A 24,088-nucleotide genomic window follows, 5' to 3' on the forward strand; every position below is an offset into this window, starting at 1 on the left:
AATTTTTTTCCAGCCGTTATGACACGTTTCCTGTGATACAATGCAACACGACAATCCATTATTATACGGTTAGTTGTTACAGGTATACTGCGTATACACTTAAACAGGTAGCTGTAGAGACATGTTGAGATGACACTGTGTTAACAGGTCCACTATGCATGGTACACTGGGTGTGGAAGGAGCACAAATGAAGAATCAAAGGTTTATTTCTGTAAAACAGGGGGACAGCTATTTGGAAATAATAAATTGCTGACAGAGGGTAAGATGTGAGTCCTATATCCCTCCCCCTTCCACAAATCAAGCTGAATTCTAGGGCTTAGCCAACAAGGTTTGGCAAATCTTCTTAAAATCCACCCGTTGAGTGAAAGTAAAGGCCCTTGGGTACATCAAAATAATGAAAAAAGGTTTTGCCCCAGAGCAACACTACGTGAAAAACAACTAAATGAAGTCTATCAACTGATCAATGTGAACACCACAAACCAAACAAAACACGGTTTAGAGAACCTAATATCCCATTTGTCTGCCTACCTGCCTGCCTGTCTGTCTGTCTGTCTGTCTGTTTGCATTTCTGTCTGCCTGTCTGTCTGTCTGTCTGTCTTTCTGTCTCTGCAACATCACATATGAGGCTGAATGGTGCTCCAAATTTATAGCTTTGCAGTCTCAGAGTAGTGATTCATAGAGCAATGCATATTAAGTAGAAATAAACCTTTTACAGTTCCAGTGCAATGGTTGTGTATTTGCTTGTGAAAATAGCCTGAAACGTCCCTTGGCATTTTACAGTAATATGTATTAAATGCTTTCAACATTGTGATGATGATGACGTTCACCAGCTTGTACCACCGGCCACGATAGGCTATCGTGTTGAGATATTTTAAACGTTTGTTGTCCTATTCTTTCTCCACCTCATTATCATCATAACCACATCACAGCTGAATCACTGAACTAGTGAGGCATACAAAAATCCCAGAAAGTATTCATTCACACAATTCCATAGCAACCATGCACGCGCGTCGGGCCCGCGCACCTAGCACTGCTAATGGAAAAGTTACTGGAGAGAGAGAGAGTGAGTGAGAGCAGGATGCATCAGTCGCCATTACTGCCTGGGATGAGAGGGGAGGGAGCAGGGCTCGGATTACACGCATACCACTTATAACACAAAATATATGAAAACAATACATTCTGGAATAGAAAAAGGGTATGCTGCGTGTTGTATACGACTTGCGGGGCTCGAGGAACTGATCAATCGAATTATGTGGATTGAAAAAAACACTTGGAATGCTATATTTTTTCGTGCTTTCGGGAGCTGGGAGCGACCATGTTAGCTAGGGGAATGTATTTGGAATGGGCTGCATCGACTTTCTTCATTACTAAACCACACTCTGCATAGAATTCTCCGGGACTATCAAATTGAGGTTGTATACATTAAGATTTAAGGAAGGGTGCTGACACATTTCTTAATAATGTCTTTTTCTTTTAGATTTCACTCTCCGTTAAATGTATTGTTCGCTCAGCTAGCTATCCATGTCTGGCAAGCTAACGCCAGCTAGCCAAGCTAAGCTGTGAAAGCAAGCGTTTTTTGCGTTGTATGTGGGCAAGGCCCACTGTTTTGAGCTAGTTTGATTGCTTGGCAGATGTCATGGTTAGTCTTTTGGCAATCATTAGCTAGTAACTTGTTATTCAAGTGTTAAGTCAACATAGTTTGTTAATATTGTATAGTGTCATGCGACCGTTTTTAAATCAACCATTTATATTGGTATCATATTGGTAGTGTGTCAGGCAGTTGCCACTTGTTAGGGCTAGTCTTCCAGCAAGCAAGCTAACATAACTAATGTTGGTTTTATTGGGATGGGGTTCATGAGTACTAGCTGGCTGTGACGTTAGACTGGGTTAATAGTTGAACCTCAGATGAAAGTCAAGTTGATTTCGATACGTTGAGAAGTTTTAGCGTAATGCTTGAATTTAGCTTTTGATTATTGCTTGTGTGTCAAACGATTCTTATTTTGTGTACACAGTGCTGCAGGTCACCGTTTAAAACCAGTGCATTTCAGAGCATTTTGTCTAGAAGGTCGGGGAATCACTCAAGTGAATTACATCACTTATTTCAGCTTTTCTTGAGTGTTAGGGAACTACTGCCTGGATGAAATGTGTGTTTTTTTCGTTATGCTCTTACTGGCAGTTATTCTTCAGCATGGAGTGTGCTTGGAGGTGATGTATTGCTGCTGGGGGTGTTGCAAGACATCAACCAGCAAGCCGATGTGAATGCAGGGGAGCATTTATGATTGCTCAGATTCATAGACTGGGACTGATGCATTAGCTTTTTTATGAGGCAAGAACTTGATTGACATCCTAGTCTGTTTACACAATGACTGGTACACTGGTTAGGGTGTGTATCTTAACCATTCATTGGTAACTGACTCAGTGTAACATACTGAGTCAAGTTTTTTTTTTGTCAAATAAAGCTTGTTTGGGTTTGTGTAATACAAAGAGCCAAAAGTAGGTATTTGCAATGATGACAGTAATGAACATCTGTTATGTCTGTATCAGTTCACTAAATAAGTGTTTGCCTTTGAGTGATGAATGTGATATCTTGGAGATGTTCTATTTTATTCTCTGCGCAAAGCAAATCATTTCTAGGTCACTGGCTGTCAAAGGCTGAAGTTGCATGCCATTTTTATCCTCAGCACAAATTGGTTGAAAGCAGCTCTTTTTCCTCTGACCGTTTCTCCGGGTAGGAAAAATTACACAGCAGAAAAGGATCACTGAGCAAATGACTCTCTCGTCTCCTACCCTGGCAGCTCTGACTGTTGAGGTTCATCAGTTCATTTGTGTTGCTCATCCATTCAGAAATGTCAGTTCCTTGAAAAGAATAGATGTTTTTGAAAATTCGGACTAGACCATAATAGTGACTTAACTGTTCTAGGACAGCCTGTGTTATGCTTTCATATAAAACAAACATGTTTTTTAATAGTTCCCTCTCTGTTTACTGTTTTTCAGGAAGGTGAGAAACTAGAGGGAGAGAAGCATAAGGACCTAGAACAGTGGAGTCTACAACTACAAAAGGAAAAGCCATGAACACGTCCCCTCACCACTACTAAGTCATGAAACTGGATGGATAGCTGGATACCCTTTCCTCTGTGTGACCAGGCGATGAGCGGGGGTCTATAATGGCCAAGAACAAGGAGGCGCGCCCCCCAACATTTGCTGTCAGCGTGGTGGGCCTCTCAGGGACTGAGAAGGAAAAGGGCAACTGTGGCGTGGGCAAGTCCTGCCTTTGCAACAGATATGTGCGCCCCAATGCAGACAGCTACTATACCGAGCACACTTCTGTGTTGAGCACAATTGACTTTGGGGGTCGAGTGGTAAACAATGATCACTTCCTGTACTGGGGGGAGGTGCACCACCGAAGTGATGACGGTCTTGAGTGTAAGATTCAGATCGTTGAACAGACTGAATTTATTGACGATCAGACTTTCTTACCACATCGCAGCACAAACCTGCAACCCTACACAAAGCGGGCTGCAACCTCTAAGCTGCAGTCAGCGGAGAAGCTAATGTACATTTGCACGGACCAGCTCGGCCTGGAACAGGATTTTGATCAGAAGCAGATGCCCGATGGAAAGCTGAACGTTGATGGATTTGTGCTGTGCGTGGACGTGAGCAAAGGCTGCAATAGGAAATTTGACGACCAGATGAAATTTGTCAACAGCCTCTACACTCAAATGGCCAAGTCGAAAAAGCCGGTCGTCTTTGCGGCGACAAAGTGTGACGAGTGCGTGGAGCAGTACCTGAGGGACTTGCAGGTGTTTGCCGCCAGCAAAAAGAGCCTGTTGGTCATCGAAACCGCCGCTAAATCAAGCATCAACGTGGAGCTGTGTTTCAACGCCTTGATCCAGCAGATGGACAAGACGAGAGGGAAGCCCAAAACCATCCCTTACCTAGAGGCCTACAAAGTACATCGTCAGCTGGTCGCCTCGATGTCAGACAGGTTCGAGAAGCTCATTGTGCAGACAGTTAGAGATTACCACACGAGTTGGAAGATGGTGATGAACACCTTGAAGAGCCACCCAGACTATGAGGAATACATCACCCTGGAGGGAACCAGGAAGGCCAGAAACACCTTCAACAAGCACATCCAACAGCTGAAGCAGGAGCACATCAAGAAAAGAAAAGAAGACTACCTAACCAGCCTGCCCAAAATCCTCAACAATCTTCTCAACAATCTAGAAGAGATCGACAACCTGACCTGGATGGAAGCCCAGAACTTGATAAGGAGTCGGGCCGAGTTCCAGTTCTGGTTCGTGGTTCTAGACCAAACACCCTGGTATGAGACGGAACACATCGACAAAACCGATAGGAGAGTGCCCTTTGACATTCTGGACACAGCGGACGGAGAGAGAATCTATAACAACCACGTAGCGCACCTGTTCTCAGAGAAGAGGAGAGTGGAGATGAAGGACCGCTTTAAGAAGACCCTGGACAGGGTCCACTTCATCAGCCCTGGCCAGCCATGGGAGGAGGTCATGTGTTTTGTGATGGAAGACGAGGCCTACAAGTATATCACAGAAGCCGATCGGCGGGATGTTTACGGACGCCACCAGCAGGAAATAGTTGAAAGGGCCAGAGAGGAATTTCAGGAAATGCTTTTTGAGCATGCAGAGCTGTTCTATGACCTGGATTTAAATGCCACCCCAAGCTGTGACAAGATGAGTGAGATCCATGCAGTGCTCAATGAGGAGCCCCGGTACAGAGCTCTACAGAAGCTAGCCCCAGACAGGGAGTCCCTACTACTCAAGCACATTGGGTTTGTTTACCACCCGACAAAGGAGACATGTCTCAGTGGACAAAGCTGCGTGGACTTGAAAGTAGAACAGGTCCTTGCTAACAGGCTGGTGCAGCTCGACCATGGTCGTTCTAATCTCTACTATAACAGTGCCAACATTGATAAAGTCAATTTGTGTCTCCTGGGAAGGGAGGGACTCGCACAAGAGCTGGCCAATGAAATCAGAGCTCAGTCCACAGATGACGAGTACACCCTGGATGGTAAGATATACGAGTTGGAGCTTCTGCCGGTCGACGTCAACTCAACACTGCTTTTCAGCCACACGTGGGTGTCCACCTTCAAACCCCACGGTATCCTCTGCGTTTTCAGCTCCATAGAATCACTCAACTGCATAGGCGACTGCATAGGCCGGATTAGGGCGGAGATTGCACAGAACAGGAGGGAGAGGTTCAGCCAGCCGTTGCCATTCATTCTGATACTAGCCAATCAGAGAGACAATGTTTGTAAAAACACTCCAATCCTGAGGCACCAGGGCCAGCAGCTGGCCAATAAGCTGCAGTGCACCTTTGTAGATATACCTTCAGGGGCCTTCCCCAGGAAGTTCAACGAGTTTCAAATCAAACAGGCTCTGCGAGGGGTGTTGGAGGGCCTGAAGCACAACTTTGACGTGATGAGCCCCCTGCCCTCCATCAAGGACATGTCGGAGACCGATCTGAGGATTGTCATGTGTGCCATGTGCATGGACCCGTTCAGTGTGGACCTCATCCTCTCTCCGTTCCTGGACTCCCACTCTTGCAGCGCAGGCCAGCCCGGCCAGAGCAACACCCTAATCCTGGACAAGATCATCGGGGACAGTCGTCGGAGGATACAAGTGACCGTGATCTCCTACCACTCCTCCATAGGCATCAGAAAAGACGAGCTAGTCCATGGCTACATCCTGGTCTACTCAGCCAAGCGTAAGGCTTCGATGGCGATGCTGAGGGCTTTCTTGGCCGAGGTGCAGGATGTCATCCCGGTCCAGATGGTGGCCATCACAGACAGCCAGGCGGACTTCTTCGAGAACGATTCCATCAAGGAGCTGATGACTGAAGGTGAGCACATTGCCACAGAGATCGCAGCCAAGTTCACGGCGCTCTACTCGCTGTCACAGTACCACCGTCAGACGGAGGTCTTCACGCCGTTCTTCAACGAGGTCCTCGAGAAGAAGTGCGGCATCGAAAGCTCGTTCATGCTGGACAGCTCCAGAGACTGCACAGGAGCAAGTGAGGACTTTGTCTTCCCCCAGTCTCCTCACAACCACTCTCCAGCATACAGCTACTACCCCGACTCAGAGGACGACACAGAGGCCCCACCGCCTTACAGCCCCATTGGGGATGATGTCCAGCTCCTGCCCACCCCTAGCGAGAGGGCCCGGTACCGGATAGACCTGGAAGGAAACGAGTACCCAGTCCACAGCACCCCCATAGGAGACCAGGAGCGCAACCACAAAGTGCCTCCCCCTGTCAGGCCCAAGCCGGTCCTTCCCAAGCCCAACGTGAAGAAGCTGGACCCCAATTTGCTGAAGACCATCGAGGCGGGGATGAAGAGCAACCGGCGGACGCGCGGCCCCACGGCCCACGGAGAGGACGTGGAGGCCTCTGACAACTACGCCGACCCAGTGGACACGCTCCTCAAACCCAAGGGCTTCGCTAACGACGACATCTACGCGGTCCCGGAGGACACCCAGAGCCGCATAGTCAAGATGAGGAACTCCTTCGGAGGCCTCCACGTGCTGCACGGCGACGAGGAGAACGGCTTCGACAGGAAGTCCCAGGCCGCCAGGCGGCCCTCCAAATACAAGCACCGTTCCAAGATCCTGTTTAGCAAGACCAAGGCGTACCAACGCAGGGTTCACTCTGACCTTAGCGATGAGGAGTCAGGCCCGGCCACACAGAAGAAGAAAAAGGGAAGAGCCCACCGAGGCAGTGAAGAAGACCCCCTGTTGTCCCCCGCTGACCCCTGGAAGGGAGGCATCGACAACCCCGCCATCACCTCCGACCCGGAACAGGATGACAAGAGGATGAAGAAAAAGAAGACACCAAAGACTAAAGAACCTAAAAAGGTAACTTGGAATGGCTCAGCCCCTATCACTTTTCTGTCATATTTTAGTTGATGGGTTATGCAGTCAGAGGCCTATTAAATGGTCTAAAGGCTATAATGTTTTAAATGTGTGTAGTGTTGTAACATATTCATTTGTTCCTGTTCCACATATAGGCTGATACTTAAGTGGTGATAACAACATGCACGCGCTCGCATACATGTTTCACAGTGTTTAGCCCAGAGACATGCCACAGTTGTAATGTTTAAGCAACTCTACGCCTGAGACTGTGATGTCATACCATTGCTTTGGCAAACACATGCAGTTGAGGAATGTATAAGCTGCCTTTAGTGTCAAGTGAGAGCCCATGCTTCTCTTAACTGCCCCGTGTCTACTGCACTAGTTTCTCCATGTCCAAGATCCCTCCAGTTTCTCTGTAGTCTTCTACAGTCTCTAGTCAGCCAGATGTTACAGGCATTTAGAGGCAGAGTTCCTAGGGTGGGGAGGAAATCCACAGGCCGATGGAGAGAGCCATGAATCTGACTCTGTACAAACAGAGCTGTTTGGTTCCTCTACAAGAAATGTAAAAAGAACGAAACCAACATGTTGCACATGTGATCTATGACAGTACATTGGAGCCACTTGAAAAAGATTTAGTCTGCCCTTTGGCTTCCTGTGTAGTTCTTGGTAGAATGCTGAAGATGTTATATCTGATAAATCCTTATTTATGCATTTCTTGGTTCCCTTCTACTCTTAAGCTATGCCTGGGTTCTTCACCCAATGCCTGCTCTGTGCACTTATGTCCTCATTTATGTATCTTTTATTGTGGAAAAGCATGAGGTTTCACTGGTGTCCTTTGGCTTGAAGTCTATGAAAAAGAATATGAAAGAGAGAAAGGCGAAGAAAGGAACTCACAGATTCCGTCTCTCCATATTAAGACTCTTTTTCCCAAGAGTAATGCCACCTGAGTTCTGGAACACTAGCTTTCTTTGATAACCAGGCCGTAGAATGAGGGAAACACTTTGGACTTGAAATATTATTACCGACAAGGTATTTAGTCACAATAATCGTGTTCAATTATATTTCAGTTGTTGTGTGTGGGATGATGACACTTTGAAGAGCTTGAGCTGAGAATCAAAGCAGTCGACTTGTCCTTTGAGAAATAACGTTTTTCTCTCTTTTTCTCTCTCTTTCACCTTCTCTCTGTCTTCTCAGCCAAAATCCTCCAAACCTCCTAAACCCTTGTACCCCCCGACAAGGAGGAACTGGGAGAGTAACTACTTTGGGGTTCCTCTTCAGAGCCTGGTCACACACGAGCGACCCATCCCTCTCTTCATAGAGAAGTGTGTCGACTACATCGAACGTACCGGTAGGTTCATCGTCTCCTTTTGTGGTCTCCGTTTCCCCCCCATTTCGCAGCGTTCTTTTTTGCTCTTTATTTCGTCGATCTCGTAGACATGACGAGGAACTGGGAAGTGAACTCCGCAGGCCTGCTGCGCTTCCGTCAAGGGAGAGAATCAGATAACCGTCCAACTGCATCGACGTCATAACGCATTTAATTACCCACCCTGCACTCTCCCCACTACACGTCCCTTTGAAAGGCGGTTTATTAAAGTGGGGAGAGAAAGAGGAAACGATTAATAAACGTCTCCAGTGAGCATGTTGGCGTTTAACAGAGGCCTCATTCCAGATGCACACTGTGGCTGTTTCTCCCTAGGCTCAAGTCCCTGGACACTAGTCCAGATCTGAAGATATGGGACACACAGCGCGGTTACCAATGTTGCATTGGTTACGTCTATCATAAGTCCTCAGATCTGTCAGCGTATATAGGGTCGTAGGTACAGGTTAGGTGGGTACGTGATGAGGATCAAGGTAGATGGTCATAGCAGGATGTACATCCACGAAGCCGGGATGGAATGGGACCAGTGCCGTAGCAGGATTGAGGTGACCTATGTTCGTAGGTTCTAAGGGTTGGCATGGACGTCTGAAGTAGGTTGTAGATGTAAGGAGGTGATAGAGGCTGAAATGGGACATGGCCGTCTCTGCCCCTGGCTGTGTATGAGCAGCGCAGGAGTGGTGTGTTCCATTACCAGTCCTCTAATCTGAGTGCAGTGCTACAATGCCCTTCCCTGATGAAAAGGTGCATCAATACTCTCTTAAGCAATGTGAATCCTGGGGGGGAAATCAGCATTTGGTATTTCTATCTATCTCTTTGTCTGACCCTCTCTCTCTCTCCCTCTCTCTCCCTCCCTCTCCCTCCCTCCGTCTCTCTCTCCCTCTCTCCCTCTGTCTCTCTCTCTCTACCCTCTGCTCTTTCTTTGCCCCTTTTGCTGTTTTTCTCTTTGCCCAGCTCTCTTCCCTCTCCCTCCATGTCCCTCCCTTCCCACACCCTGCCACACAAGCCCCGGCTCTGCGTGCTAGTTTCAACATGCTCTCCGTACATATAGTTCAGTCAGACTCTTCTCCTCCATTTCACAACAGAGAGAGCGAGAAAGAGAGAGGGAGAGGAAAACCGGGTCACCTCACATTTGTTTGTCGAATGTGATCGCTCATTTGCTTTTTCCGGCACACTCTCCAGCCCTCCGTCGGACCAATCCTGCGGCTGCTCTGGGCTGTGCCCTGTGCTGCTCTCTGGCTGTGCGGGCTCTCTGGTGCCATGTCGCCTGTCTGTAACGCAGCTGCCGCCTCTGCGCCACCCAGCAGATACTTAGCCAGCCGTCCTCGTCCCACTGTAATGTCGCTGTCTGTGAGCAGGACACGGTTTCACTCAAGGTCTTTTCAATACTTGGCCGACATTAAAAGGTTTTTTAAGATTTAATATGAGGGGGAAAAGAATCGGATACATTGAGACGGACCCTGACATCAGGAAACGCACTTAGCTTAGCATTTGAACGCTGGTGTGTTCTGCTTAGTTAGTATTCTCCTCATCCCTCTGTCGTCATCCCCCTGCTGAATGGACTGAGGTTGTCAGGCTGCCCTGAGTCAGTCGTCATGCTAACTTAGCTTAACCTACCATCCCACCAGTCCTCAACCAGTCAATTTTGCTGGCCTAGCCTAGCCTGGCGCAACTTCGAACCGACCATGCTGGGACTGAATACGCCAGTATCAAGGGATCATGGAGTGTGTTGTGTGCTGTATTGCTGTAAGTGTATTTCCCTCCTTCCATCTCTCTCTCTCTCTATCCCAACTCCTACCCCCTTCCTTGGTGTATAGTGCCCTGCAGACAGGAGCAGAGCTGTGTAGGATTACATTTTCAGGTGATTGGTCACGGCCCTTCTAGAGGCTTCAGTAGGCCTGGGGGGTAAGGGGAGGGGAGAGGAGGAAAGAGAACAGAAGGGAAGGAAGGAATAGAGGGCACGGAGAAGAGACGGTAATAAGGAGAGAGAATGAGAGGCGGAGGAGAGGAGGTGTGTGTGTGTGTGTGTGTGTGTGTGTGTTGTACCAGCTGTGCCCACTGTCAGCTGGTGGACTGTGGCAGTGTTGGAACGATGACTCACATCCTGATGACCGCCTTTTCCTTTCGCTCTCTCTGTCCTCCCCATGTCCCTCTTGCCCTTCCTCTCTCTGTCTTCTCCTCCCGTGTACTCTGTCATCCTCTCCCCCTCCACTCCCACAACGCAGGGGATCTGTGTCCCGACTAACTGAAGGGTTTGTCTGTCTGCATGCGTTATTCATGAGGCCACCTCCTCCTCCACTGCTCCTCTCCTGCTGCTGACCTCTGCTGGGCTGCATGGGTGACGGAGGGATGGAGAGAGGGAGGGGTGTGAGAGAGAGAGAGAGACGTGGAGGAAGGAAGGAAAGAGGCACCTTGCTGGAGGCTAGGATGACGCAGCAGGTTCACCAATGTTGTAGCATCCTCCCTATTGGTAGACTGGTCCTCTCTCCTGCCCTCTCTCTCTCTGTCTCTCTCTCTCTCTCTGTCTCTCTCTCTGTCTCTCTCTCTCTCTTTTTCTCTCTCTCTGTCTCTCGCTCTCCCCCTCTCTCTCTCCTTCTTTGCCAGTTTGTGTCCTGGGGATACTAGCCAGCCAGTCAGATAAAGTGAGTGAGTGTGTACGAGGTGACAGTACTGTCAACACACATCATCCTCTCCTAGCTACTAGTAGCAGGTCTGGGGTCAGCTCCCCCCTCCTTACATTCAAACTCGAATCATCAGGGGGAAGAATGGGTCAGATGGCTGAGCGTTTAGGGAGTCGGGCTATTAATCAGAAGGTTGCCGGTTCGATTCCAGGCCATGCAAAATAACTTTGTGTCCTTGGGAAAGGCACTTCACCCTACTTGCCTCGGGGAGAATGTCCCTGTACTTACTGTATGGATAAGTGTGTCTGCTAAATGACTAAATGTAATGTAAATGTAAGAATACAACACTGGTCCTAGGTCAGGAGCTAGGACCATCCTCTCTTCTCCCCCTTTCTCTAGATAGAAAGCTGGTCTGGAGCTAGGAGCATCCTCTCTCCTCCTCTCCTCCTCTCTCTAGAGAGAGTACTGGTCAGGAGCTAGGAGCATCCTCTCTCCTCTCTCTAGAGAGAGTACTGGTCAGGAGCTAGGAGCATCCTCTCTTCTCTCTCTAGAGAGAGTACTGGTCAGGAGCTAGGAGCATCCTCTCTCCTCTCCTCTCTCTAGAGAGAGTACTGGTCAGGAGCTAGGAGCATCCTCTCTCCTGCTCTCTCTAGAGAGAGTACTGGTCAGGAGCTAGGAGCATCCTCTCTCCTCTCCTCTCTCTAGAGAGAGTACTGGTCAGGAGCTAGGAGCATCCTCTCTCCTCTCCTCTCTCTAGAGAGATTACTGGTCAGGAGCTAGGAGCATCCTCTCTCCTCTCCTCTCTCTAGAGAGAGTACTGGTCAGGAGCTAGGAGCATCCTCTCTCCTCTCCTCTCTCTAGAGAGATTACTGGTCAGGAGCTAGGAGCATCCTCTCTCCTGCTCTCTCTAGAGAGAGTACTGGTCAGGAGCTAGGAGCATCCTCTCTCCTCTCCTCTCTCTAGAGAGATTACTGGTCAGGAGCTAGGAGCATCCTCTCTCCTGCTCTCCTCTCTCTAGAGAGAGTACTGGTCAGGAGCTAGGAGCATCCTCTCTCCTGCTCTCTCTAGAGAGAGTACTGGTCAGGAGCTAGGAGCATCCTCTCTCCTGCTCTCTCTAGAGAGAGTACTGGTCAGGAGCTAGGAGCATGCTCTCTCTAGAGAGAGTACTGGCTACTGGCCAGCATGTGGAAGCCTGAATGTAGGTTTGACTCAGTTTTTCTCTCTTCTCGGTCTCTCACCCTCCCTGCCAGTAATGGCCTGATCCACTGACAAGTTTTTCTAATAATTTACTTGTGGGTAAATATTTGAGTGCTTTTTATATTCAGGCTTGTTTTATATTCAGTTATTATAAATTAGATTGAGTTATTTCAGATTTTGGCTAATCCACTAGCAAGCGTTTCCAGTGATTAAAGATTGATTTTTACAGGTTTGATGTGATTTTTAGATTCAGGCTTCAAGCCACATTGCTTCTTGGCCTGTCAGCACCTAATTGTGGGCATGTTTGTAGAGCCAAGCAAAGTCTCCACTAACACTCTCTCTCTCACACACACACACACACACACACACACACACACACACACACACACACACACACACACACACACACACACACACACACACACACACAGAGAGAGAGGGGTGTTAGTGGTTAGTCGGCAACACCCCAGGTATTAATTCCAGGGCTTCTAGCTCAGAGTAAAGCGTTTGAATGAGCGGATCATTGTGTTAGGCTGTGCTAACACTCCTAGCCTGATTAGTGTGTGCGTTCCTGTGTGTGTGTGTGTGTGTGTGTGAGCGTTCGTGTGTGTTCGTGTTTGGCACCTTGCAGACAAATCCGTTCCAAACAACTCTTGCTTTTCTAGGCCAGCTGAGGAAATGGTTTAGTGGAGGAACATTCTGGGCTTGTCAGAAAGGTGTTCTGATGTGCAGTCAGCAGCAACACTAGGGCATCATCAGACACAAGCTTATAACAAAGTTTTAAGTTGGGGGTGGGGGGAGGGGGGTGAGCGGGAGAGGGACCTGGGAAAAGTCAATACCTAACTGTACTACTGTCAACAAGGCTGTGAGTAGAAGTTAAGCTTGTTGCTGGGTAGTTTTGTCCTAAACGGTTTTTGATTCAAAGTCCATTGTTGTTACCATGGTAATCCATCCCAGTTTGTCCTATTAGGTCTGGCTGTGGGCTTTAATAGACCTTGCAGCTGTTAATGTTTTAGTATAATGCAACCAATGTTGGTGTGTGAGTGAGAAAGGCAAAGAGGGATGGGGGGACTTGGGGAGGAGGAAGGGGGAGTACTGCTCTCTCTTTTATATTACAGTCCGACATCTCTCCATCCTTCCATCAAATGATGCATTTGCTGTTTTTAAATCCGGCCCATCCGCCTGAGATGCATCAGAGACCAGTTGGACTGAGCGCTGATGGGGGGGGGGGGTGATGGCATGTGTGCGACAGACAGAGAGGGACAGATGTCCAGTGTTTACACTGTGATGGAGTCATCTGACCGTGGCTTGTGATTCTGGGGCAGAGGATGGAGTATCTTAGACAGACTTCACTGCCTGTATGGCTGGCTGGCTGGCTGAAAGGAGAGGCAGAGAGATAGACAGACTGTCAGATAGACAGACCATCAGAGAGACTGACCAACTGGGGCAGAGAGACAGACTAAGGCTGGGAGACAGACTGCCAGAGACAGACTGAGGCTGGGAGACAGACTGCCAGAGACAGACTGAGGCTGGGAGACAGACTGCCAGATAGACAGACTAAGACTGTCAGAGAGATTCAGGGAGTGAGAGCTGGACTGAGGTAGAAGAGAGAGAGAGTGTAGAAGGAGGGCAGCCAGTGTTTATGGTAATGACTAGCTTCCATCTGTCTCTCAGTAGTGAGAGAAGGAGCACTGCTGCAGGCCTCAGATAAGAACCCTGCTCTGCCTTCTCCTTCTCCTCCTATCTGCCTCTACATCCCTCCATCCATCCATCCATCCATACGTCCGTCTCTTGCTGTAAAATCCGCTTCTCTGCCAGGGGTGGTGTTTTAGTGCCTGTTCACATTCCTCTATGATAACACCATACACACACACACACACACACACAGTTACTTCCTCTCTCGGTGTCTTCTCTATCACCACTGTCCTACAGCGGCGAGCAGAGATTCCCATGCACTCACACATTCCACAACAAATTGGTTTAAAAATAACCCTGTCTGTTTCGAAGCCATTCAACACAGCAGGGGACCAAAACTACAGCTATGTGAGAGATATAGACCAGCGAGGCTGGGAGCCTCACCAGGAAGAAAGACCAGAGACAGGGAGAGAGACCAGAGACAGGGAGAGAGACCAGAGACAGGGAGAGAGACCAGAGACAGGGAGAGAGACCAGAGACAGGGAGAGAGACCACAGATAGATAGGGAGAGAGACCAGAGATAAATAGGGAGGCCTTGGTTACGTTTATACTTGTCTTTCTTAACCTGTTGACCCTGTTGCCCTGGCTTGTGGGAGAACTTCCCAATTTTAAAAACGGTCTCCCTTCCCCTCACTGTCTCCTCTCTTGTCTGTGAACTTCGTCCCACACTCACTAAATAAAGAGCAGGCCAGCAGCAAGAAACCCTGCAGCTGTTGGGCTGATCTAGGGTCAGCTGTGTGTTATGTAACCTGGTGTTTAAGGTCAGGGTGCGGGAAAGGCCCACTGGCCTTGGGTCAGGGTCAAAGGAAGAAGGCCACCCCCTGGAGTAGGTTTTCTTTTTTAACATGGCATTTGGGAATGAAGACACAAAATGCAAAATACCAAAAGGCTTTGGTACCATTTGGTATTTTGGTTTGTGTATAACTTCCTCAGGTCGTAGTATTCATGCCATGAATCAGTAAAGAACACACTTAAAAGTATCTACACATGATCTTTTTTGGCATGGTGTTTTCCCTGTGTCTGTAAAGCGATCTATGTGTATGCATTCAAGTCTCTCTGCCTGTGAGCTTGCATTCTGCTGACTTTGTCAGGCAGGACACACACACACACACAAACACCAGCAGTGAGTGCAAGTGCATGACAGAGAAACACTGGCTAACCAGTAGCCGTGTGCTCAGAGAGCTGAGCCAGGACGTGTGCTTTAGTCAGGGCGATGTAACGTCTGCCTGTGCTGTAGTCGTGACGGGGTGACACCTGCCTGTGCTGTAGTCACGAAGATGTGACACCTGCCTGTGCTGTAGTCTTGACGATGTGACACCTGCCTGTGCTGTAGTCATGACGATGTGACACCTGCCTGTGCTGTAGACATGTGGGGGGATACCTGCCTGTGCTGTAGTCATGATGGGGTAACACCTGCCTGTGCTGTAGTCATGACGGGGTGACACCTGCCTGTGAGGCCCAGCACTGCGGCAGCTCTCACCGTGTCCTACAGCACAGCGAACCTCACAGCAGAGAGGTGAGCGTGCTGTAGAGAACAGCAGAGCGTGCTGTAGAGAACAGCAGAGCGTGCCGTAGAGGACAGCAGAGCGTACCGTAGAGGACAGCAGAGCGTACCGTAGAGGACAGCAGAGCGTACCGTAGAGGACAGCAGAGCGCGCCGTAGAGGACAGCAGAGCGTGCCGTAGAGGACAACAGAGCGTACCGTAGAGGACAGCAGAGCGCACCGTAGAGGACAGCAGAGCGTACCGTAGAGGACAGCAGAGCGTACCGTAGAGGACAGCAGAGCGTACCGTAGAGGACAGCAGAGCGTGCCGTAGAGGACAGCAGAGCGTACCGTAGAGGACAGCAGAGCGCACCGTAGAGGACAGCAGAGCGTACCGTAGAGGACAGCAGAGCGTACCGTAGAGGACAGCAGAGCGTACCGTAGAGGACAGCAGAGCGTACCGTAGAGGACAGCAGAGCGTACCGTAGAGGACAGCAGAGCGTACCGTAGAGGACAGCAGAGCGTACCGTAGAGAACAGCAGAGGTGTAGAGGCTAGTTTGTCAGAGGGGCCTGCTGGAACTTGCTGGAGTATGGCAGGAATGTGTGCCAGGGGAGGACTCTGTGGGGTTCTATACCCACTGCACTGGGCTGGGCTGAGGGTGTGTGCGGGCATGCATGCACACACCCAGGGACATGCTCAGCAGCGCTCAGGTGTGTGTGTGTGTGTGTTGCTGCAAGGTCGTCAACGCTGCAGTGATGGCCGCCCCTCCTGAACACCCCGCTGGTGTAAACGGCTCAGTAAGCGCAGAGATAAGCAGTGTGATTTTAACAGTGTTTTTCATCCTTTATCGTTATCCTTGATCTCTCATCTGACGCAGCGAGGGAGTGCCTTATCGTGCGAACAGACCGCAGTTCGTCCCTCAATGTCTGTGGGAAAGGTACCAGGTCTAAGTGTGTATCTCTCCTGTGTCTCAGGTTTGACCACGGAGGGCCTGTATCGGGTCAGCGGCAACAAGACTGACCAGGACAACATCCAGAAACAGTTTGATTCAGGTACCTAACCCCTCGTCATGGGCCATCTACTCATCTGTCCCTATCTGCTGCATCCCTCCCCTGTCCGCCCCTTCTCTCCTCCCATTTCCTCTATGACCTTGAAATGTTCTCCTTTACAATATGAATGAAGATCAACGGATATGGATGTCTGGCCAGTGGATGGGAGGGGAGGGAGGATAAGAGAATGACTGTTGGTGGATGAAGACAGCAGAGAACAGTGATTCAGTTTAACAAGCTAATAAGAGGAGGACGAGGTTGTCACACCACAGGGATTATAGGGACACAGGGATGTAGTCATTGGCGTTGGGATCATTGCGTGGAAACGTTTGGAAACTCACCAGGCTAAATAGAATCATATCAAACTTTCAAACACAAATGGCTCTATTGTCCTGGTGCATAGTTTACTCCACAGAATAGAGGGGGGTCCACACTAGCTATAGAACACACGGCATACAGCTAGCATAAAGGCCTCTATCCTGTGGTAGGAAAGAAACATTCATTCGTATTGTGATTTCGGCAGGACAGTTTTGACAGGTTTTTGCCCCAGCGAGACGTGTCCTTTAGTGCTGGAACGGTTCTGACTGTGCTGTTATGGACCTGCTGGGACGAGCTCACGACACCAGTCGGCTGTGGCGCTCAACCCGTAGAGTTCTCCTTTAGCTTCGCAGCATATGACTGCGTCCGTTACTGCACTGCTGTGTGTCCCCGAGGGGAAACGGAGGCCAGGCTTCCTGGTTCCTCCTCCTGCAGCCCATCCTGAGGTCTGCTGTTAGCTGGCTCAGAGCCAGCCAGGTGTGCAGAGGGAGGGAGAGAGGGTCAGGCAGGGAGAGGGAAAGAGAGAAGGAGAAAGGATCAGGCAGGCAGACAGAGGATGGGGCAAGGAGGAGGAGAGAGGGCCAGGCTGGCTGAGAGAGAGTGAGAGAGTGAGAGAGTGAGAGAGTGAGAGAATGAGAGAGTGAGTTAAAGAGTGACAGAGAGAGAGCGAGAGACCTAGGGCCAGATAGAGAGGCCCTCAGACAGAAAGTGGTGCAGGATTGAGCAGTTACATCACCTGGTTTACAAGAAGAGCCCTCTATCTGGCCTTATCTGTCCACTGGGCTGGAACTATCAGATCTTTCTGCTGTCTCTCTATCCTTCCGTTATGTCACACACCGTCACACATTCTCCCTCCCTATCTCTCTCTCTCCCATGCCAGATGTATTCTGGTGATTCTTTTTTCCTTCTGTCCCTTCCTGCTGGCTGGCAAAGATCTAGTGTGACAGCTGCCACTTTACCTTAGGCCATTTTCCCTCCCTCCTTCCCTCCTTCCCTCCTTCCCTCCTTCCCTCCTTCCCTCCTTCCCTCCTTCCCTCCTTCCCTCCCTCCCTCCCTCCCTCCCTCCCTCCCTCCCTCCCTCCCTCCCTCCCTCCCTCCCTCCCTCCCTCCCTCCCTCCCCCTCTCTCTCTCTCTCTCTCTCTCTCTCTCTCTCTCTCTCTCTCTCTCTCTCTCTCTCTCTCTCTCTCTCTCTCTCTCTCTCTCCTCACCATCTCAGCTCTCTCTCTCTCTCTCTCTCTCTCTCTCTCTCTCTCCTCACCATCTCAGCTCTCTCTCTCTCTCTCTCTCTCTCTCTCTCTCTCTCTCTCTCTCCTCACCATCTCAGCTCTTCTCACAATCTCCAAACACTCTCTCTCTCTCTCCCTCCCTCTCTTTCTCTCTCAGCACTTTCTCTCTTATTAATTCCTCCTCCCCTCCTCTCCCCGTTCCTCCCCCCTTGCTTCTCCCCCATGTCCCTCTTTCCCTCCCCTCCTCCCCCATGTCCTCTTTCCTTTGTCCCTTCCTCCCCCCCGTCCTCCCCCCCCCCCGTCCTCCCCTCCTGGTTCCTCCTCCCCTACTGGTTCCTCCCCTCCTGGTTCCTCCTCCCCCCGTCCTCCCCTCCTGGTTCCTCCCCTCCTGGTTCCTCCTCCCCCCGTCCTCCCCTCCTGGTTCCTCCTCCCCCGTCCTCCCCTTCTGATTCCTCCTCCCCCGTCCTCCCCTTCTGATTCCTCCTCCCCCGTCCTCCCCTCCTGGTTCCTCCTCCTCCGTCTTCCCCTCCTGGTTCCTCCTCCCCTCCTGGTTCCTCCTCCCCTCCTCCCCCCTCCTCCCTCAGTGCTGTATGGTGACCTCTGTCTCTCCTCCAGACCACAGTGTGGACTTGATAGTGATGGACGTAGCAGTGAACGCCGTCGCTGGAGCGCTCAAGGCCTTCTTCGCTGACCTCCCCGACCCTCTCATCCCCTACAACCTGCACCCCGAGCTGGTGGAGGCAGCCAGTGAGTACACACACACATGCACACAAGGAGATACATGCACACACACACAGATACATATGCTCGCACACACAGAGAGACACACACACTTACAGAAAGACACTAACTTGCACACATACAAACACACACACACAGACCCACAGAAACACACACACACGTAGATACATACACAAAGCGACACGCACATCCTCCCACACACCCACACACACTCAACCCCCTCTCTGAGGGCTCTGGAGCGGGTCCACTCAGGTGGCGTATGTGTGTGTGATTTAGCAGCAGGTAACACAGATTGATGATGTTGGGCTGAGGCCAGACTGGGGTTGAGGGCGAGTTGTTCAGATGTTGCTGTGTGTGTGTGTGTGTGTGTGTGTGTGTTGGATTGAGGGCTGTACCAGTACCAGACTAGAGAGCTGACTGGTTTGTTGATGCTGGGTTGTGATCCGCTCCTTCTGCAGTGTCACCTTCTCTCCTAAAGTCAGTTAGCAAATCAGTGAGGAATACAAGCTGATGAGGGCCGCCACCTTCAGTGTAACATGCATACTGGGGCCGGGGCCTGGGCCGGGGCCTGGGCTGGGGCTGGGGCAATACTGTAGTGGTTTTGTGAGCTGAGGCTGCTGGCTTACTCTCCTGCGTCTGTCTTGAGACTTGACCTGTATCTCCATTCTTTTCTTTTTTGGGGTTTACTGTATATCCATCACTGTGTGTGTGTGTTGCTATATTCTGGAGTGTGGAGATGGAGCACTAATCCTAGGCCTCCAGTAATGTATTACTGATGATGACTGGTGAAACCGCCTGCTTGCAGATTAATGTCCCAGAAATAGACCTGCCTCCTCCTCCCTCACCCCTGCCTCCCTTTTGCTTTCCTCCCTTCACATCCCCCCCACCCTGCCTCCTTCCTCACCCATCCGCATCCCCCTGCCCTTCATCCTGCCTCACCCATCCCCCCTCACTGTATTCTGCCTCAGTTCCTCCATGCCTGCCTCTCTCCCCCTCTTCTCTTCCTTGCCTCTCTCGGGGACAGGGGGTGGGTATGTAAGTGTTATAAAGCAAGAGCCTAGTGAGAAATACTGAGAAATGTGGATGGGGAGATTCTCCAGGGAGCAGATCTGCTCAGCGGGGCAGAAGGGAGAGTCCTCCTATGGTGGTTCTGCTGCTGCTACAGTACTGAGGTGGTGGTGGTAAGAGGGGCGGCGGGCTCCTTACTGGCCAGGCCTTCTGCCCTGTTCTCTGGGTTGGAGGGCTGTGTTCTCCTGGAGAGCTAAGGGGCTAGGTTCTTCTGAAAAGCTGGGGGACTGGGTTCCCCTATAGGGTTGCGGTCTGGGTTCTTCTGGAGAGCTAGGGGGCTGGGTTCTTCTATAGGGCTGCGGTATGGCTCTCCTGGAGGCTGTTGTCTGGGTTCTTCTGGAGAGCTAGGGGACTGGGTTCCCCTATAGGGCTTGGGTCTAACCCGGAGGACTGTGGTCTTGGTTCTGCTGTAGGTCTGAAGGGCTGTGCTGTGATATATAGGCCATAGCTGTGAGTGTCTATCCGCAGAGTGGACAGGGAACTATAGTCATTCATCAACCATAGTACTCCAGAGCTACCCATCATAGCTCCACAGCTTGCTAGGGAGGGGTGAAGGTGTGTTGCTGTTAAGGAAAGGGGTGCGCTGGATTCGCAAATCCAGACAGGAGGAGAGGATCATTGCGAAACGGGAGTGCGGCACAATGATAGTTTTATCTCCGTCTTGTTTTCATAACTGTTGCCAAGCCAAAATTGGAATTACAAATCAAATTCAACTAATCGCCCTGCCCTAGTATGTGTGTGTGTGTGTGTGTGAGTGAGTGAACCGTGTAGGCGGAATCTGTCGGTATTATAGCTGTTGCTAATACCTTGTATTCTGTACTTGTCCTCGCCACCATAAGAGTGGGCGTGTCAGACATGGGTCCTTCTGCAGTGTCAGGTGATTGAGGTGTGCATTATGGGTTCAGTTAGGCCAGGCAAGAGTAATCAAGCACAGCTCAGTCATTCAAACGAGTCAGCATAGTAGATAAACACGTGGCTTAGTGGTGTTCACAACAGTAGGTGTGTGTGTGCGTGTGCGCATGCGTGACAGAGACTCCTCTTGTGCTCTCCCTAGAAATCGTGGACCACATCGAGAGGCTACAAGTTCTCAAAGAGATCGTCAACAAGTTCCCCCCTGTCAACTACCTGGTCTTCAAATACATCATCACCCACCTGAACAGGTACGACCCCCCCCTCTGCTGCCCAATGCCTCTGAGCTGGTCTTCTCCTGCACCAGGCCTATGTTTACTGAACATCTCAGAGGAGGGCTGACCCTCGGGTCAGGTTCCGCTCGGTCCATTTCATCTCATTCCAACTGTGCTTCGATCTGTTCGACTGCTGTTAAAGGGTTTGTGTTATAGCTGTGGCCTTTCTCTGTGTTGATAAATCGGAGCTAGCTTACTTTTAATCTTTTCACGTTAGCTTAATATAATCTGTCTTGAGTTGACTTGCTTTAGCTGAAGTGCACCTTGGAAGTATTTGAGCATATATTCTGCTCCAACTCTCTCTCCATCCTCCTCACAGGATCATATTAAAGTCTACTCTTTGTTCACACTATAATGTGCGTTTGTGTGTGTGTGTGTGTGTGTGTTCAGGGTAAGCCAGCAGAGTAAGACCACCCTGATGACAGCAGACAACTTGTCCATCTGTTTCTGGCCCACGCTGATGCGTCCAGACTTTGAGAACAAGGACACGCTGTCCACCACCAAGCTGAACCAGGCTGTCATTGAGTCCTTCATCCACCAGAGCCACTACTTCTTCTACGGGGGCGACATTGCTGAGAGCTCCAGCAACGAGGGGACCCCCCCGCCACACTGCCGCAGCATGGTGGAGGCCCTGCTGCCCCTGCAGCTCCCCCCACCTCTCCAGCCCCAGCAGATCCAGCACACCCTGCAGCCTGATCCTCTCATATAGACTCTCCAGCCCCTAACCCTGGGCTCCAGAACCCAGCAGCAAGCTCCAGCCTCTTAGACCCAGGCCTACGACCAGCCTCTCCAGCCCCTGTACACCCAGTGCATCCTGCAGCCAGAACCCAACATGTAGACCCCCTGACTAGCACTACCCGCTGGACCAACATCTTAGGACCCTCCACCCCCAGAATATCCAGCCCTCCCTGCAGCTGGACTACATCAGAAACAACCCACCTCCACCTCACTCCCCTACCATGCTCCAGTCCCCCTGCCGTCAAGCTTCCTTCCGACCTCTTGATTTCCAGCCTCTGTGGCCTGTCTTCCCCAGTGCTAAGGTCCTCCAGAGCTGGTTCTAGGGTCTGGGCCTGGGGAAGGAGGTCCCGGGGGTGGTGGAGGAGGATGAGAGGAATCCCACTACAATGAGATGCAACGTTTCTCCTATGATCTGCTCCTTTCATTGGATGACTGACCTGACCTGGGACAGGGATTGACCCCTGAACCCAGGAAGGATAAATAAACTGTGACTTTCAAGCCCTGACCTCTGACCTGTTTCAAACCACAGAGCGGGAGGGGACTGGTCAGTACCTTACGGACGCCGCCCCGAGCCTGGGGGGTCCGAACGGGCCAGGATTATTTGCTAACACGACACCTTGCAAAGATATAAGGAAAGATATATTTATACTAGCTGTTTCTTTTTGTTTGTTTGCTTTTAAGACGTTAAGATGACAATGCACGACCTGTTTTAAAGGCTACGCCCTCTGCTCTTGTCTGCCTGGTTGTGGTTTTTTATGATTTGCCGATGAATGAATGAAAGGATGGATGAATGGATGGATTCCTTTCTTTTTTACGTGTCTGAATTTAACTGAGGGCGGGGGTGTGAAGGGATTGATGACTCTGTGGTCTTATCCTCCCCCTAAGCCCCCATCAACACCCTCATCTGCTTGCACCGCTGGGGAGGAAAGGAGAGGAACTTCAGTGAAAGACTGGGTCAGCCCAGACTGTGACTGGTCTGCCCTGCCCAGACTCCCAACTACACTAGACTAGACCCAAGTTAAGACCAGACCAGGACTAGACCCAAGTTAAGACCAGACCAGGACTAAACCCAAGTTAAGACCAGACCAGGACTAAACCCAAGTTAAGACCAGACCAGGACTAAACCCAAGTTAAGACCAGACCAGACTAGGACCAGACCACAGACAGAGTGGGACTTGCCCCTTGTTTCCTTCCTCTCTCCTGTTGGAGCCACGTAACTCCGAGGGAGGATCCCACTCCGGAACCGAAATGGCACATCTCTGCGGAAATGCACGCGCTGCAAAGCCTCCTGGGAGTCTGAGTTCTGTTTGTTTTGATCTTCTGTTCCTTGTTTGAAAGATGTTTGGGACAAACAAGAGATGTTTTCTTGTAGTTCTTCTGTTGGTTTGTTGAACTAAATTTGCATGTCTTTTTGCCACTTAAAAAAATGACAATTATGAACTGTTTAAAGACAGAAAAAAAAAGACTTTGAACTTACGATTAACCACTTTCATTCAGATCATATTTTTATCTAACTTTGGTTAAGGGAACATTGAAACAGGGGTCAAATTTTATCCATTATTTTATATTTTTGTCATGCAAGATGTCATTTCCTAATATCATATTTTGGTTAAATGTCTAATTGTTTCCCTTAAATAGAGGAAAAAAAGTATATTTAAGTATATATATTTATCAGCAGATAAGTTTGCTGATATAGAAAAATACCATCGGGTACTGAAATTCTGTATAATCTTGTTGAAGCTATAATCAGATTTCTTTGTGGTATGATGTACTAAGAACGTTTTTGGGGAGGGTTGGGGGGGAGGGGAGGGGGGTAGAATAATTGACTGTACTTAATTCCCTTCTATCTTATGAATAAAGACTCATGGCTTCTTTGTAGATGGTACTGACATTTGTTTGCTGTATAAGATGCTGCTTGGAAGGCTCCAGAAAGAGAATGTGTCTTTAGTTGGAGAGGGAGGAAGATGGATTGGTGGAGGGAGACACGGGACAGGGTAGAGGAGGGGAAGAAGGGATTACAGGTGAGTGAATGTGTGTGTGTATTTACTCAGGTGAAATGTGCACATGCCACCTGTACTGAACTGTGCTGTGTAGAGCTGACATAGGGCCCACTCTACACAAAGCGTGTTCTAGAGCACATGACACACCAGGAGAGATTCCAAATCAAATCAGAAAGACTTCCTGCGATATCTTCCTTATCGCTCTAAATCAAACATGTTGGGAATGAGGTAGGGTGAGGAGCAGGAGAACCTGTTGTGTAGTTTCCATCAACTGACCATAAATTTGTTCATTAAAATTTGTCTCGCTCATTCAAGCCGGTGTACAAAATTACAGATTCTAACATCTGCTCTGTAATATAGTAAATAAATGATTTTGAGAAATTAAATTAAAACAAGTTGTGGTTTTACTCCATATTATTTTCAAATTGTGTTTATTTTTTTGCAGCTGTGATTTATTGTGAACTACTGTATTAATCAACATAGGTAATCATGGTCACAATCACCAAGACAAAC

The 24,088-nt window shown here is 49.7% G+C and overlaps 1 protein-coding gene across 2 annotated transcripts; it reads left to right on the forward strand.

The window, feature by feature from the left end:
• Positions 1-1,160: 1,160 nt before the first annotated feature.
• On the forward strand, positions 1,161-23,360 carry arhgap5 (Rho GTPase activating protein 5). 2 transcript variants are annotated; one of them, XM_067243154.1, is made up of 7 exons: positions 1,161-1,415; positions 2,999-6,881; positions 8,073-8,226; positions 16,226-16,303; positions 18,460-18,591; positions 20,708-20,813; positions 21,228-23,360. In XM_067243154.1, exons 2-7 carry the CDS (start codon positions 3,165-3,167, stop codon positions 21,544-21,546), a joined length of 4,506 nt encoding a protein of 1,501 aa, XP_067099255.1. In that variant the 5' UTR covers positions 1,161-1,415; positions 2,999-3,164; the 3' UTR covers positions 21,547-23,360. The 2 variants fall into 2 exon arrangements, with proteins under 2 accessions (XP_067099255.1, XP_067099254.1); XM_067243153.1 differs by having other exon boundaries at positions 1,161-1,412; positions 2,995-6,881.
• The last annotated feature ends 728 nt before the right edge of the window (positions 23,361-24,088 follow it).

The sequence above is a fragment of the Osmerus mordax genome, chromosome 9 (assembly GCF_038355195.1).
Source record: "Osmerus mordax isolate fOsmMor3 chromosome 9, fOsmMor3.pri, whole genome shotgun sequence".
Lineage (NCBI taxonomy): Eukaryota > Metazoa > Chordata > Actinopteri > Osmeriformes > Osmeridae > Osmerus > Osmerus mordax.